Genomic DNA, 18,046 nt, shown 5'->3' with positions numbered 1-18,046 from the left:
GGGCGTGCCAGGGCCTCCAGCCACTGCAAATGAATTCCAGACATGTGTGGCCCCTTGTGCACCTGGCTAATGTGGGTCTTGGGGAGTCAAGCCTCGAATTGGGGTCCTTAGGCTTCACAGACAAGTGCTTAACCACTAAGCCATCTCTCCAGCCACTAAATACATTTTCGAAGTAGACAGTATCTGTATGCAAATGACACACAGAAAACTATAGTATTTCTCTCTACATTCTACAGAGACTACTAGACAGAGATCTAAACATGCATGAAGTATATGAAAACCATGCAATGCATGGTTCTTACTATAATACTGAAAAAAGGCATGGATACTCCTTACTACCCAATGCAAAATGAATAATTATGAATCATTATATCTATGTATATATATATATACACATATGTATTAAAGCTTATTTAATGTAGCATGATAAAAGAAAAATGATAGCTTATCTCAACTGCTGAGAACCAAAACCTTCAAGCCTTTTTACTACTGTAAAGCCTTAACATAAAAGGTAGAAAGTGAAAATACAACTATTACAGCTCTTTATGAACAACGTGATACTTGATTTTTAAGGGGGACCATAGGAAAGCTTCCTTGCACTCTCTGCCATGATTTGACCATCAGGAAACCATTTCAGGCATACAGGAATAACCTAGATTCTGTTCAGAGGCCTTGTGTTACAAATGGCTAGTAGACAGGGCTGAAAGCCTTGAGGTTGGTCAAACATGCTATTCAGAGCACTTCACAATATGAAGTAAACAGAAGTGAACAATCTCATCCAACCTCAGGGCCCATCTGCTGCCTAGGAAGTCAAGAAGACAACCTCTTCTTGCTCTGAAGGACATGTTCCTTTCGAGTTAACATTTGACACACACTGAAAGGATGTTCACAGCAATATAAACTGGATAGTCCAGAAAGTACTAAAAACTTAAAACAAAGAAACTGCTATCAGCCAACCTGTTCTTTGGTTTGCTCTATATAGGGAGGTTGGGTTGGGCATAGGAACAAAAAAGGGCAAAAAAGTGATATATACATGAATAATGAGAAGGGACCAACATGTCACTTTACTGAATTTGTTGGGTACAATGACCACGCTGAAAATTTTCACAAAAAACTTCTTTAAAGACTGAATGGTTGATGCTGCCTTGGTCACAATTCAAAACCTGGCTTTACCCCCAGGGGAGGCAGATGCAGAACTGAGAAAGTCCTTCAAAGAATGACAGAGATTACCAGAGATCAAAAACAATGTACCAATGACCTCAAAAGGTCAGATTCACAAGATGTTTTCGGAAGTGAATGCATTTATACACTGACTGAACAAGACTGAAGCAAAGGACTGTTCTCATTCTTGAGATATAGATTAGAAATGAAGCTTACTTTTCTGTACATAATTCTTAGATGAATTTCATCCACAGAAGTAAGAAGTTTTCAAATATAAAATCAGTTTGGGCATTTTACTGTATTTCATTTAAGAGCATTTTTAAAAGCAAAGGAAAAAAAGTCTCAAACAAGTACTTAAACAACAATTCAGACATATATGTATCTCCAGTAATAACTGTGGGATTTTTCTCATAGAAAACCAAGAAAAGAGGAAATATTCCAATATGTATTCATATAAAACAGTAAGAGAACCACAGATGTGCCTGTTATTATTCTCACCACTGACCTAAAATATGCATCTCTCAATTTGATGTACCTCAGAAAGAGAAGCAAGCATCATGGGACAGAAAAGGGAACCCAGAGAAACACATTCTAGAGCAACAGCTTTCTTTGTTCACCATTCACACAATTCATGTGACACCACATCAAGGGAGGTATGTGCAGGCTCTTCTCTGTCCTCACAGATGCAGCAAAGGAGGGAGTAGGAGGGATAAAGGCAGAAATAGAAGGAAGGAGATTCAGCAAAAAAAAAGAAAGAGGGATAACTCATCAAACAGCATAAAGCAGAGTGCAGGAAACTCAAGAATACAACATTGACTAAAGTCCCTACCATCAAGCAATGAAAATAGAAACATGAAAGAAAAGAAAAAAAAATAAGAAATTTCCAGGTAAAGGAATGTCTGAACCCACTGTTTTCTGGCCAGGAAGCATGTGGAAATTATTCTATTTCTTTTTTTTTTTTTTCTTTAGCTATTTACAGATTTCAACTTACTGGCTTTTGCTGAAAACTTGAAATAGTTTTTAGCATGGTATGTATGTGTATGTGCAAAGACTCAATTTTGGAAACAGAGTTAAAAGAAAAGTAGATTCCAACTGATAATTTTGCTATGAGGAAAATTGTGCTCAGCTCAATATTTTTATTGAGTAAATATACTAATAAATACATATGTTGATAGGTCACGACATTGAAAAAATTATATTTAAGTAATATATAGAAGAAAATAACTCAGAAGGAAATTATCTGCCTCTTAAGTCATTCCTAAATCCAAAGCAAAACTGTTGATTTACTATATGAAGTCTCACTTATTTAAGCTTAAATTTCTTTATAGTTAAATATTAAATATATATATATATATACTCAAATTCTAAATGTGGTTCTAGAGAATACAACTAGTTAATGACATAAACTTCATGATTCAAATTCCAAAATAAATTGCTACTGAAACAGAAGTTAAAAAGACATTAAGTCCTTATTATGCACATAAACCTAATTATAAAAGGAAGTATATGTCAATAATGCATTTTTTAAAACAAGGATAAAAGTTTATTTTTAATATACTATGGATTTTATTATATAGTATGTAAATTTTTATTTAAAAAATTTTAAGCTCTTCTTTATTAACAACATAACAGAGATACATTTAAATTATCTTAAGATTTTTTAAAGGATTTTTAAAACTTTTTTTGTTCATTTTTTAAAAATTTATTTGAGAGTGACAGAGAGAAAGAGGCAGATAGAGAGAGAGAGAGAGAGGGAGAGAGAGACGGAGAGACAGAGGGGGGGGGGAGAATGGGCACGCCAGGGCTTCCAGCCACTGCAAATGAACTCCAGACACGTGTGGCCCCTTGTTCAGCTGGCTAACGTGGGTCCTGGAGAATCGAGCCTCAAAGCGGGGGTCCTTAGGCTTCACAGGCAAGTGTGTAACCGCTAAGCCCTCTCTCCAGCCCAATAATGCATTTTTAAAGAAATGATTTCATCAAAATATATAACAGGAATTTATTTATACTTAAGCATTATACATACACACACATATATATGTGTGTGAGAGTGTATCCATACATGTGCACATACACTTTACTGAGAAATTCATGACAGCAAAATGCCTAATAACAAATTGTTCTCATAAATTTCAATTCTACTTTAGCATATTGTGTAGCTTTAAAACACTTATAGGCATATGTAATAAAACTCTTCTTAAGTCATTGAAATGTTCCTCAAGAAATAAATTGGGTAGTAAAATGTCTCTATATTCTTGCAATTAAATCATTGGACAAAGTGAAAAGTGTTTGCAAAATTGAAAAAAAAGACTAATGTTCACATGAAGTAAATGCAATTTTTATAAAGAAACATCAGAGGCTTGAAAATTCATATTTATGTATTACAATATGTGTTAAATTTATACATGAAGAGATTAAAATAAAGTTATATTGTGGCTGTGCACAGTATGTTGTTCCTGTTGAAATAGGTATAGAGGGAATTATCCTATATCCTTCTGGCGATACAAGTAGGAGGTTGTAAGAGAGCTATCAGAGCTGGAGACAGATACACAGTATCTGAATGGAAGTGGTAGAAGAAAATGACTGATCCTTTCCTCAGCACATCAACCCTAATTTTCTAAGATATTCTGCTCTGTAAGCATTTTAATCTAATTGGTTCGCTGAAGATCAGATTACTTACTCCTATATGAAACAAATTCATCCTTTAACACCAGATATTTAGAGCACTTTCAAACAGATAGCCAACCTATTTTCTCTATACTTTAAAAAACTCTCCATGTTTTCTGAAATGTTCTGAGTGTACAGATACTCACCATTTTCACCTCTGAAAACCATAATCACCCATGTATTTTTGTACTAAATTACAAAGTGAGATAATATCAAAGGGCTAACTGTCTATTTCTGAACAATTATACACATATGTGTGTCAACAAACTGTCAAGATTACTAATGTTTTGTATTAATCAGTATGGAATAAAACAAAAGTCCAAAGATAACTCAGAATATTAAAGGTTGTAAAAAAAAGCATAAGACTGAATATAAAGTAGAGATATAATTGTAAATGCTTCTCATTTTGATTTCTTTTATACCCAAATATTCATTTTAATTGATACAAAACTTAACTCCTGAACTAAAATGACTGCTGAAGAGTAAAAGGAGACTATACAAACTTAGGTTAGCTAAGTAGCACAGATGTTAGCTATAATTACTAATTAGCATACATTTGCCACAGAAATAGTGGCATGCAGATTGGATACAGCAGGCAGTGAGAGGTGACATAGTTTCTTATCATTTTCATGACTGTGGATGTATATTTGTGGCACTAAATATAATTTATTCACAATATCTAAGAAAAAGTCCAAGGCATAGTTTTGGAATTTGGAAATCCTCAGATCTCTTTCAGTGTCTGCTTGGTGAAAAAAAAAAAAAAAAAGCCCAAGACCCATTCAAGCACACATAATTCAAGAGGTCTGCCTGCCAGCAATAAAGGCCGAAATTGGATACTTGGTGAGATTAATTACCTAGATAGGGGTTGATAATGCAAGTCAAATGGGAATGTAATTAAAGTGCACCTTCCATGAAAATTATTCATTGCTGATGGATCAAGTGACAGATAAATCAAAAGGCATTTTAAAAAGCCTACAGGTTAAGGTAAAGCAGTCCTATCCTCTTTTTAAAGCTCTGTAATTGCAGGTGTGGAATTCACTCTGGCTGTTCTGTCCTCATCAAGATACCAGAAAGACAAAAGCGTAGATTGTAATGTAATCTATTAGAAACAGAAGCCAATAGGAAAACCATTAGGATCATAGTTACAAACAAAAGGTCAGCTAAACTGGAACCAGTTGGCTGGCAGCTTTCAGAACAGAGTGTCAGTTTGCTCCAACTATAATGGAGAATGCAACCATAAAGGAAGGCAAATGATGAATTAATAAGTTGACTACTCCCCAGGGTGCAATTTCTGCAGATGAAAGGCATGCTGTGGTAATCAGAGTTATAAATTAGATAAACCAAATGGCACAAGAAGTATTTTACATCATTTTTATTAAATAAACTCTTCTTGGATGTGCTGTTAATTCTTCCCTGTTCAATACATTTATTTACAGTCTACGAACAATAAAAACAATATTTTATAATAGTGGCAGGGTAATTTCAAATACCCAGGGGGACATTAAATTGAATTTCCTTGTTGAATTCTGCTAGCTATTTTTTATTATACATCTAAGAGCAGATAGATAAAATAAAATGTCCCATTAAATAATAGTTATTGGAAATCATGGCTTTGTGTGCTCCAGATTGGCCTGCTCTAACTACTGAACACATCCTGTTTTCTTGGACTTCGTAAAGAATGAACACAACAGTGTTCCTCTCTGCAGCAATCCTGATTCTGAGCAGAAACCACATCCATCTGATGGACTGCATGAAGAATGAACAAAATGACAAATGCTATCCAAGAAACAGTAATAGATCTAGCATGGATATTCTAATAAATGTTCTCTAGAGAACTTTAAGTCATAATGCCTGTAATAATGCCTAAATCTCTCTGTGCCAACTGAAGAAAATGCCAAATATGTTCATTATTGTGAACAAATAAATGAGTGGATTTTGAAAGTTTTATACTTTTAACTTAAACCTAGAAGAAGACAAAATCTAAATTGAAAAACTCCCAACTCATTTTTCCTCAAGGTATACAAAATTCTTTCAGTTTTCAAAAATATAATGGAAAAGAGATCTATGTTGAACTATGATCCATCAAAAATTAAAAGACTAATTACAAATACATTAGCCTAGTTTCAAGAAAGGTGCACTTCTAAAACAGTTTTAAACAAAAATAAATTCTGCATAGTTCTTTCCACATAAGGAAAATGCCAGGAGTGAAATGGTTCATAGACAAACATAATGTAGCATTTAGACCTGGATATGCGGGGAGCTGAGTTTGTGCTTGAAGTGCCATAGGAAAATGGATAAAACCATATCTGATAGAGAATCACAGCTTCCCTCCCGAAGGTTGTGGAATAAAAGTGAAACAGAACAGCAGACCCACTGCATTTTATCGCAAGACAATGCTCTTCATGTTCCCTGCAGGTTCTACTTAGTAACTTAATCCCAGCCAAACTGAAAAGTAAACTGCTCATGATGTGTTAGATTAGCTGAGCCTTGTCCAGAAAAATGGTCTGAAAAGAGAATCACCAGGACGCTATAATTACAATCCATTCATCCATTTCCAACCTGAATTGAAGAAAATAATAAGACATCAAAGTAGCCACACAGCAGTTCACAGGAGGTCACTAAGTATCTTTTCCTGCATCATACCAGCACTTATTACAGAAAGTGACCCAGAGGTTCTTACAAATTACTTTAATATTCAATGTTTAGTGCAATAGCTTTATGGACTTTTGCACTTTATGTAACATTAACAGATACAAGAAATGTGATTAAAAGAAATTAAAATTTAAGCAGCAGTAGCAAATGCTAAAAACAACAAGAGTTAAGTGTTCAAATGGTTGGGTAATATTCCTAGTTTTGAGTGTGTGTGTTCCCCAATATCAAACCCACAGCGTTGGGAAAGCATTAGCACACAGATGACATTTCCAGTCCAATTCTTCTACATTTTTAAATAAATGAAGATACAATAATGTGGCCATAAGTTGTGGTATTCAGAGAAAAAAATGTAGAAACAAGGAAAAGATGAAATAAAAATCATTATAATAATATAGAACAAATCTAAACAAATTTTTTTTCTTTTAGACAATTAAATCTTTCCTTTTTATAGCCATTATTTCTGCACTTACCAGGTCCTCAACAATGAAATTTATGTGAGGCTAAATTTGGGTTGTTGGTGCTGGCACACATGTGAAAAAATAGGATGAAATCTCAAAGCAAGGAGGCAATGAGGGTATGGTAATGTATTAGAAAAGAACAAAGGCAGTATTTTTTTCCAAACAAAATTCTGACTACTTTTATGTCTTAAGAGTCTTTACTAGTTTGATAAATGTTGTATGAAATCAGCATAAAAAGTAATCTATTACAATTCAGTTCAGCCAACACTGAATATAATCATCACATATGCCATAGTGTCAAGCTTTGTTTTCAACCATGGAAATGGGATTTTGATATTTTATACCATAAATTCTCTAGCAAAACTAATTCTCCTGGCTCCAAACATTCAAATCTAATGGTCTTTATTCTGTATTCATTTTCTTTGCTCCTAAAACAATGTGCCTTGGAAAATACCACTTCCTCAGTTAATGTGGCAACTGCTGAACAATGATTTCTATCATGTGATTTTAAAATTCTACAAGCTCCTATCAATGGGAGTTTTCAAAACATTTATGTCAAGTACATGTAGTTATTTCTATCCATATTCCTATCTATACAATAAATGCAATAAATTATATATGGTATAGCCTTGTATATCTAAAGAAGCTATGTTTAAGAGTATTAGCAACATGTGAATAATACAGTAGTGGCATGGCTCAACCTGAGTATTTGTTTTCATTATCATATATATAACTAACTACCCTTATGAAATGCCATGCTCAATGTTCTACATCATTTTATATGCTGAAGTTAATGAACAAATACTAAAAATTGGAATAATTATCTGGTATAAATATGTCATGGATAGTTAAGAACTGTGTTTTAAACCCATGTTAATCATTTCACATATCTCCCTCTGTAGTTCTTGTCTTTAACAGGACAAGCAGCTACAGGTCTCTGTATATCTCTGCCATGTGCTTTGTCACACAGCATGTACCATCTATCCTGTCTTGTTACTGATTTATTTTGTTGTGATTGTGGCAGTTATCTATTCCCTTACAAATGACCTTTTTGTAGATAAACCACAGGCATGCTGGATAGTTTTTCCTGGTATTTCACCTCATCATTGGTCTTATTCATTTATTTGGACAGTAAAAAGGGAATTAAAGCCAGAACGATAGCTGAGATTGTAACAAGTACCTGTCATGTTTCGGTGGGTATAACTGACAGAGCTCAAGGGCATGATCTTGACAGTGTCCTCCCTTAACTCTTACTTGGACCAGTTGGTTAAGATGGTTAATGATCCTGGTGGATCGATGTTTTTTTTTTTTTTTTTTCCATACAACTCTAATGTATGCTGGTGGATAAGGGCAGATTTGTGTTTTAGACAGCTATACATCATTCTACCAGATTGCTCATCTGATTCAAATCTGCTTCAACTCATTACAAAGAAGTAAAACCATCAACACTTGGTTCATTGGTACGAACACAGAACAACCCAAAAGGTATCAAGGAAAGATGAACTCATACTTTTCTCCCTGGTTCAGGTTGGCAGAGCACAGGAACTGGAACTAGGAAGAGCCCATGCACTTCTACTGTATGGGCCCTAGTTATTACCATCATCCACTGCCACCACATCACTTGGCCAGACCCACCTATGTGTGACTACTGTGTGAAGCTCAGTCCTTGGATTTTCATTTTCTGAAATGTAGATTGCTTTTTTGCTCTTAAATTTTTTTCTGAAACTGTATCCAGAGAAATGTTGAATACTCAATAGAAATTAACTAATAATAATAATAGATAAAAATGGGCTATACAAAGGGATCTAATAATTAGGATAAAATGTTTTGGTCAATAAGTATTAGTCAAAAAAACATTTCTAGGGCTGGAGAGACGGCTTAGTGGTTCAGCGCATGCCTGTGAAGCCTAAGGACCCTGGTTCGAGGCTCTATTACCCAGGATCCATGTAAGGTAGATGCACAATGGGGTGCATGTATCTGGAGTTCATTTGCAGTGGCTGGAGGCCCTAGCATGTCCATTCTCTCTCTATCTGCCTCTTTCTCTCTGTGTCTATTGCTGTCAAACAAATAAAAATGATAAAAAACATTTCTAGAAACAGTTTCTATTAGAAAGTTTTGTAGATATATTAAATTAAGTTAGCATAATAATCCTGCTATATAACAAACTTTTTTTTTTTTGAGGTAGGTCTAGCTCAGGCTGACCTGGAATTCAAATTCACTATGTAGTCTCAGGGTGGCCTTGGACTCATGGAGATCCTTCTACCTCTGCCTACCAAGTGCTAGGATTAAAGGTGTGTGCGACCATGCCTGGCTAAACTTATTTTTATTTTTTATAATTGTTTAGCATCTCCAAAATAATAGAAATAATTCAAAATATGTTCACTTAAGGTTGTTCCCTATTTGATTTAGGTCCTTCTGAATTTGCTTTTTTTATATTTTTTTTCCTCATTAAAAGTAAAGAGCAAGTAGACTGCTTAGTCACCTTATAATTAAGGCAGATTTTCTGTATGTCATTCATTTAATTTTTTATGCTAAAGTGATTATTCATTTATAAATTTTACTTCAGTGGCATTTCAGCTGACCACAATCTTCATCCAATAAACTTTCTGTAGCAAAGTGAAGAATAAAGTGAAGAATTATCTATTAAGGACAACACATAGTATATTACTTTCCATAATTATATCATTATAGACTATCCTAGGATAATGATCCTATAATTTTTTAAAAGAAGAACCTAACATTTAGCAAGTTAGTAATTCAAGTCTCCAAAATATAGAGCTATAAAAACTTCCACAAGAACATCTTACAAACAGCACTTACTTCATAATCATGTAGAAATTACTACACTAAAATTGCCAAGAATGTGACAAATTTGTTCAAGCTTGAAAGATCAGAGACAGAAATTCATAACTAATTTTGTGCTAAATTTTCTGCTACCATGAATACATAGCTTTCTTACATCATTAGATCCCAAATATGATTAGGTAAGACAAAAAAAAAAAAAATAGCAAAGCATCCCTACTGATTATACTGGGATTTTCTAATGCTCCAGACTAAACAAGTGTCATGTACTTTTGAGGGAGAAAAATCACAAATATCATCAAATTTATAACCCTCACTCTTTGCCCAGTTCTCAGAGATAACCACTGTCTTTCAACATAATCGGGTAGAGCTCCAATACCTCAAGGAGAACTGCCCAAAAGTCAGTGTGTCTGCTACTACAGCACAGGCTTAAATAAAATGTATGTTCTCACAGTTCTGAAGCAGTGAGTTCCCCAAAACAGGGCTCAGTAGGGTCTGTTTAGGGTAAGGCCTCTCTTCCTGGCTTCTAGATCTGTTTTCTTGCTGTGTGCTATGCCTGTTCCTCAGTGTGTATGGAGGATGATGTAGTGAAGGAAGACAGGGTCGCTTTACATACTTTCTTCTTATAAGGTCATGAATCCACAGATCAGTGTCCCACCCTATGACATCACTTATCTTTGCCTCCTTGAAGGTCCCATCTCCTAATATGGTCACACAAAGAGTCAGGGCTTGGACATAAGGATTTAGAGAGTACATAGTTCTAGCCATAAAAGTAGACTATGTTCCTTTCTAAGTACTGCTTCCCAAATACTTAAACCTCATTATGTAACAATTCTGAGATCCAAAAAGTTAAAAAAATGTAAAAAAATGTATTAAACTGAAAACATTAAAGGTTATTTAAAACATCTACTAAGTTTCCTTCAAATGTCAAAGAGCCACCCTTTTGAATTATGTAAGGATCAAATTTTCACCCTAACTCCAACATAAGCATAAAAAGCGTATCATGAAAACTTATGATTGTAGGAAAAGGTACATTTGAGAACTCAAAAAGATACTGGGGCTAAGAAACAGGTAATCAGGATAGAAAGGTGGTATGGAGATGTAAACATTATCTTAGAGACTTTCATGGTTTAGACAGTAATTGCCCTTCCCCAAAGGCTCATGTGTAAAGGGCTTGATCCCCAAGAGATGGATTCAATCACTGTGAGTTTACTGGATCAAGAGGGTGCTTGTGGGCTGCAGAGATGGCTTCACCGGGGCTAAGGCGCTTTTCTGAAAAGCCGAACAACCTGAGTTCAATTCCTCCATGCCCATGTGAAGCCAGATGTAGAAGGTGGTACAGGCAGTTGGAGTTTGTTTGCAGCAGCTGGAGGTCCTTGCATGCCCATTCAGTCTGTCTGTCTCTCTTTTGCAAATAGACAAATTAATTAAATTAAAAATACTTTTTTTTAAAAAAAAGAAGTTACTATTTTCATCAATGGATTAATTCACTCATGTTTTGATAACAGAACTGGCTACCAGGAGCAGTAACAGCATGTAGGTCACTGGGGCAGGTCCTTGATGGTTATACCTGGTTCCAGTCCTCTCCTCCTTCTCCTCATGGTCAACAGGTGAGCAACCCTAACGTATCATACCTTCTTTCATGTGTGTGCACCCCACCACAACACAAATACAATGGGCACAGCCACCCTGTTGTTGTCCTCACCACAGTTCAGAGACAAGAGGCACAGCCACCATATTGTTATAACCAACCACAGCCAAGCAACAACAGGCACAGCCACCATATTATTGTATCCCCATACGGCTCAGAGACAAGGGGCACAGCTACCATGACTGAAGCCTCTAAAACCAGGAAACAAAATAAATTCCCCTCCCATATTTCTCCTCTCAGGTATTTTTGTCACAGTGATAAAAAAAACTAACTAACACAAAGGTATCCTATCTTTAGTTTACACTGAGAAAGCAATCTTTAATCTGTCACACAAGTACAAAAAATAAAAAAATACAAATATTCAATGAAGCTATCAAAATATTGAAATAATATATGACCAACCAGTATATAACTTAGGCACTAACAAAGGGCTCTCCCATCTTAGTCCGCAGTTATCCTGCAAGAATGTTCACCATTAAACAAAAGATAGGATTTAGCACTGCAGAGATGGCTTAGCAATTAAGGTGCTTGCCTGCAAAGCCACAGGACCGAGGGTAGACCCATGTAAGCTAGATACACAAAGTGGCACATGTGTCTGGAGTTCGTTTGGAAGTCTGGCTTTGATGCTCATTCCAGCAAGGTGGACCTGTCTGAAACATCCCCTTTGGATTTTTTGTATGAAAAATAATACTTTATCCATCTTCAGTAAAACTCATGGCTACTGTTTGAATACTATAGACATAGAATATTCATTTCAGGGACAACATAAAGGGTTATTAGGAGTAAAGCACTCCCCATGGATATGGATCAGGATTCCAGGAAGACCACATCACAGGTCAGTGTTTCCTCTGTTTCCTTCTCTCTTTCCTGAATGAGAAATCCCAAGTGTACTCTCCTAATAAAGTCCTTACATGGATCTCTCCATCAAGTCATCTGCTTCTCAGACAGCCCAGCTTAAGAAAAAAAATCCTTCTCCTCTTGCAAAGAGACTCACTGCAGAGTCATGAGTCACTAAAATATAGTATAAGTGCACATATTCCTCAGCTGTTATTCACTTAAAATTGCACAGTGATATGGCAGATATATTCTCTCTTTAGCCATGCTATGGATGCATGGTAAGCAAAGCCTTGTTTCTCTTCTTATGTCTGTCAGTTGTCCAGGGACTACTGAGCCCAAAGAAGTGAGTCAATTCAATTTGACAATCTTTTTTCTTTTTTTGATATATTTTACATTTAAAATGTACCAATAACATAGTGGTCATTAAATCACTAACAATTGTCATTATAGTTTATATTATTGTGATTATGGTATCTGACACCCATTTTTGTTTTAACAAATGTAATGGCTATAAAGAGCTTTTATAACATGTAGAGTCAAATAGCTATTGCAGGAGAAAATTCAAATTCAAAGAAGTGTAACTTGTTCTGAAATTACATCATGCAATATCAAATCACATCTTTTCCAGCAACATATGAATGCTTTCATTCTGGAATATTCACTTAACTACCCTTGTGTCTAATTTTCTCACCTGCCGTAATTCCACCACATTTTTTGTTCAGTTAGTTTGGAGGAAAAATTGATTTAGAGAGGGAGATAAAAACATGACACAATTCCTTGACATGAAAGACAGTCGAAGCCCTCTATATACTTTTGAGGAGAAACCATATGTTATAGTTTCCGTTATTTTTACTAACATAGATTAAAATTGTTTAATGATGTAAATGATCCCAGACTGAATGAAAACATTACAGAAAGAGACAGTAATTTCCAGATGTGTTTCTCTGAACTTTAATACTTCTGCAAGCTATTTACTACATCATTACTAAGTCTGTGGATTGAACATGGCTTAAGTGGGGAGCTGGCAGGACTGTCTTGAAGCTCTCCAAACAAACACATATGTATACCCTCTAACACATACGTGCACCCACTAGCCTTTATGCATGTATACACATGTACCACACAAATGTGTATAGAGGTGTGTGTATATATGTATGTATGTCAAAATAAAATTAATATGCAATAGTAGTCATAATGTTAAATAATTATTAAGCCTATATTTGTTGAATAGGGCCTTCCAATATTTGGGAGGATGAAAATAAAAGCACTGTAATCAAAATATGTATTATTTTTGGCTGGGTGTGGTGGCACACACCTTTAATCCCAGCACTTGTGAGGCAGAAGTCGGAAGACTGCTGTGAGTTCGAGGCTACCCTAAGACTATGTAGTTAGTTAATTCCAGGTCAGCCTGGAGTAGAACGATACCTAACTTCAAAAACCATATATATAATATATATTATACACATATAATATAATCTTATATATACAATCATTTTTACCACATATTAAAAAAATCATCAACTGTCCAAAAGCTTAATGTCTGTGACTTCAGACCTAATAGGTTAATGACTCTTGTGTTAAAAGAAGAAATGCTTCAGCTATTTCATGCCCTATGTCATAGATAAGTAACTCTGAAAAATACCAGTAGTCACACGTAACATTTCCTCACATGAATTTCATCATAAATGAAATTTATGATGAAAATTTACTGGTTTAAATGAGAAACTTACTCAATAAAACTGGTGCCTGAAAAGTAGATATACCTTTTATTGGCAAAACAAAAAACCCAAGTATCCCCAAAGCCAAGACTATAACATGTAATTCACATTCTCTTCTATAACAGATTTCCCCATCACCAAGGCTATAACATGTAATTTGAAATTCTCCACTCACATTCTCTTCTACCTTAAAACAAATAAAGATGCTGGTGCATTTTTGTTTATTTTTTTTCTTTTTGTTTGTTTTGTCTTAGGCTCCCCCCAAAAATCAGGTTTATTCCACTTTAATTTTCCTACTAACTACAAAACAGGTACAATCTACTTTGATTTTCCTATTAACTACATAAACAATTTTATACCAACATAAGATTTTTTTTTCTGCAATATAAACTCATTAACAGGACTCTATGTGAAGCTCCAATATTATTTTATTCCATTTCATTCACATAGAACATTTGAGATCCACACCTCATACTGCATCAGAAGATAGACCTCCTATTCTCTAAGAACAATATTCCCTACTCCTCCCTTGAGCAAGGTACAAAATGTATCAAAGGAACTTCCATCTATACAGTCCTGATGTGCCATACTTCTTTCCCAACTCAAACTTAACTAAAAGGGAACTTTGAAGTTCAAAACTGCCTTTTCTGCACTGGCTAATGATTTTTCACTATATTATCTTCATTCCTAGTTCATGAAGATTCTGTTCATAAGCCTTTCTTGATATCAATGTAGATAACTGACAAAATATGCAGATTTGAATTCACAACTAAAAGTGATTGCCACATAAGCTACTTTGGAAGTGATTGTGCTTGCTTTGGGGAGAACTAAGTATTGCAAGGATTACTATGAATTTCTTTAGTAAGTCTTGACTTTGGATAAAGTTTTACATCACTTCTTCTCTTTTTTACTTTATTTGCTTTAGTGTAGTTTTGTTTTAGAACTATATAGTCAAAACTTAACACAAAATTTCAGTCATCCTCCTATCTCTGCCTCCCAAATTGTTAGGATTATAGACATGAATAATCATGCCTGGCTTCCTCTCATTCTTAAAAAGAACCAAAAATAGTGCTCATGTAAGAAAATGAGCATTCAAATGGAATAGAACAATAACCACTAACATATTTCAAATTTCCTCTGTAAAAAAAGGGTTAAAATTAACACAGTAGCCCATCTCACTTGTATTAATGTATTTGTGACAGTAGTAAAAACTTAGTAGACACTAGGTAATTATAAATTAATATATTCATATAAAACTATAGGTGTGCAATGGGTCCAGCACTCAGGAGGCAGAGGTAGAAGGATTATTGTATGTTCAAGGCCACCCTGAGACTACATAGTATATTCCAGGTCAGCCTTGGTTAGAGAGAAACCCTACCTTGAAAAAAACAAAACAAAACAAAAGTAGAGGTGTGATTTTTAACTGTATATTTATTCTTTGAATAAGCTCACTACATTCACCATATTTTTCACTGACAAAAAACTCACATATCCTAACATTCACTCAACTGAAATGCAATCAATATTTTTAGTATATTTACAGATTGGTGGAACTATCAAACTCTAATTCTTTTACATATAAACTTCTTCCTGAGCACTCCTAAAGCCCTTCCAAATCAACCACGCAATAGCAGAAACTTCATTCACAGAAAACAATAATAAGGGCTGGGAAGGTTGCACATTGGTTAAACCTGTCAAAACCTGTCAGCCAGGGTTCAATTCCCCTATATGCACATAAAGCCAGATGCACAAAATGGCACAAATGTCTGGTATGGTATAGTCCACTGGGCCCATACAGTATTAACTGAAAAAAATTCAAATGTAGACATTTAAAGGAAAGATCCCAAATTTGATCTATTTGGCAACTCTAATGATGGTATCACTTCACTATCTTTAGGTTATATTTGAACATGAATAAAATGTCACTTCTTAACAGAAGTAATATAAATTATCCTACCTCAAAAGACCTAAAAATTCTAATTGTTGTACATAGAAGACAGTATGAATACCAAAATCATAAAGTTAAAATGTTTTAAAGCCATTCCCTATAAATTATTGTGAGAAAAGGGAGAGAAGGATGAGGAGGAAAAAGCTCAACCTACCATATATGCATGTATGAGTTTGAAAAACATTTTAATTTAAAATTTAATTCATTATGCATAATTTCAATACACAGCAATGAATGAAAATCTCTAGTGATAAAACCATTTTTAAGGAATGTTAAGGGCTGGAGATATTGCTCAGTGGTTAAGGCCATTGCCTCTAGATTCTAATGATTCAGGTTCAATTCCCCAGTACCAACTTCTAGACTCAAGTATGCTCAAAACAATGAAAACAATCTTCAATTTCTGAAACTTCTTCCAGGAATAAGATTTTTCTGAAAGGAACTCACTTACTTAAGAAAATGACTTCCAATTGCCATGTGGATTACAACCATGAGCATGTCTAACTCCAGAAAGGCCAAAATATAGGAAGTATCATGTTCCTCATCTTAGCCAATAATTTCACTCTCCTTTTTTTGATCTCTCAAACTTTGGACATACAGCAGTAGAAACTGACTTACAATTTATTATCTGTTATTTATCTTGCTTCTGGAGTATTAAAAGCTCTGGAGATTTTAGTTAAGTTTTATAGTAGCATACCGGGCAGCAGGAGAAAAAAAATCATGAGTTAAATGTAGAAATCATCAATAGCTGACAAAACTAATGTCCACGCAGTAATACTAACTAAATGCTCAAGACATGCCCTCCTATTGTCAACTTAATAAAGACACACATGGAACATACCTGCTTGACCAGTGGTGATGCTGACAGCTGCAAAGAGCCTCTGTGATCGGCTTAAGTCAGAGACTCCATTTACAGCTTCTACTTCAAATGTGTAATTGGCATGGGCCAGCAGGTCCATGATGGTGACATAGTTATCCTCCAGTCCTGTCTGCTGTGGCACGAATCCAATGTTACTCCCACAAGGAACACACTCGCCCTGCTCCCAACTGCACCGCTTACACAGTACTCTGTAGGTAACATCATTTCTTCCCCCATTATCTGCTGGGGGACTCCACTCCAAACTGACTGTGGTTTGATTGATGTTGAAAATGAGGTTCTGTGGTGCAGATGGAGGCCCTAGTGAACCAAAAATTTTTAAAAAAAAGTGAGCTACAGAAGAAGGAAAGGATACAAACAACATAGCAACAGCATTGGTGCTTGATACCTGTCTCAATACCAGTCTGAATGACTGGGGAAGACTGGCTGCAATACATTCCTTCACAAAGCTATTTTGTCACCTTTGCCAGAGATGCAGTATAAATGCTTCCTGGAATTCTTTTGTCAAGACTATTTACTTATTTTCTACTTAATATTCTAAAAAAAAAAAATACCTAGGTAACAACTATCTTTGCTATACCCTTTAGCTATTTTTCATCTGAGGTCATACACCAAAGACAAAGAGTTATGTGGTTACTTATTAATGTTTTCTTTTTAACCATGTATCAATGAACACATTATTTCATTTTTAATGTACTTGAGCATGAATGAGGGTAGGTACACTATGAGACTGACTTTGTATTTGGGCCTTTCTGATGGCCATCAACTGAAGCATTCAGCAGTGAGATTTATAATGTTTATTGATGCAATTACAATTCAGAAAACATTACTGTTTACATCACATTTCATATCCTTGCAAGACTGTTAGACTATTTAATTTTGCCATTCCTAATGTGCAAAACCTAATTTAAATACCTTTTTAGTTTATGAAACATGAAAATCATAATGAAAATGTTATGATGTGTTTATGCCATGATATAGAATATGTATTATGCTACTGCTTAACCTTATCTGCTGAAGGAAGAAGGTAATGCCTGTATGATGCTACACCAAACAAAAAAAGTGAACAGAAGAGATTGGAAGGTCCTGTGGTGCTGACCTGTCTAGACTTACTTGTGCATGCAACATATGGTGGGTCAGATGGAGCTCTGTAGTACCCATCTTCACAGTCACATCGTGAGGAGCCTTCTCTGTCAGAGAAACTGTGGGTTGGACAACGAGAGCACTGAAGGTCTTGTGAGGAAGATTTGTAGAATCTCCGTCCACAGGCTAAATATGCAA

The 18,046-nt window shown here is 35.1% G+C and overlaps 1 protein-coding gene across 7 annotated transcripts in view; it reads right to left on the bottom strand.

Moving 5' to 3' along the window:
* Epha7 (EPH receptor A7) overlaps positions 1-18,046 on the bottom strand; it is a 181,744-nt gene that overhangs the window by 101,832 nt on the left and 61,866 nt on the right. For all 7 annotated transcript variants that reach the window (XM_004663653.2, XM_004663654.2, XM_004663655.2 and 4 more), the window contains exons 4-5: positions 17,879-18,034; positions 16,730-17,065 (exon numbers count right to left, since the gene is read on the bottom strand). In XM_004663653.2, coding sequence (XP_004663710.2) covers positions 16,730-17,065; positions 17,879-18,034 — 492 coding nt within the window. The remainder of the gene's footprint in view (positions 1-16,729; positions 17,066-17,878; positions 18,035-18,046) is intronic.

Source organism: Jaculus jaculus, chromosome 7 (assembly GCF_020740685.1).
Source record: "Jaculus jaculus isolate mJacJac1 chromosome 7, mJacJac1.mat.Y.cur, whole genome shotgun sequence".
NCBI lineage: Eukaryota > Metazoa > Chordata > Mammalia > Rodentia > Dipodidae > Jaculus > Jaculus jaculus.
Note: the sequence above shows the minus strand (reverse complement) of the source record. Positions and strands in the feature narration are given on the sequence as shown.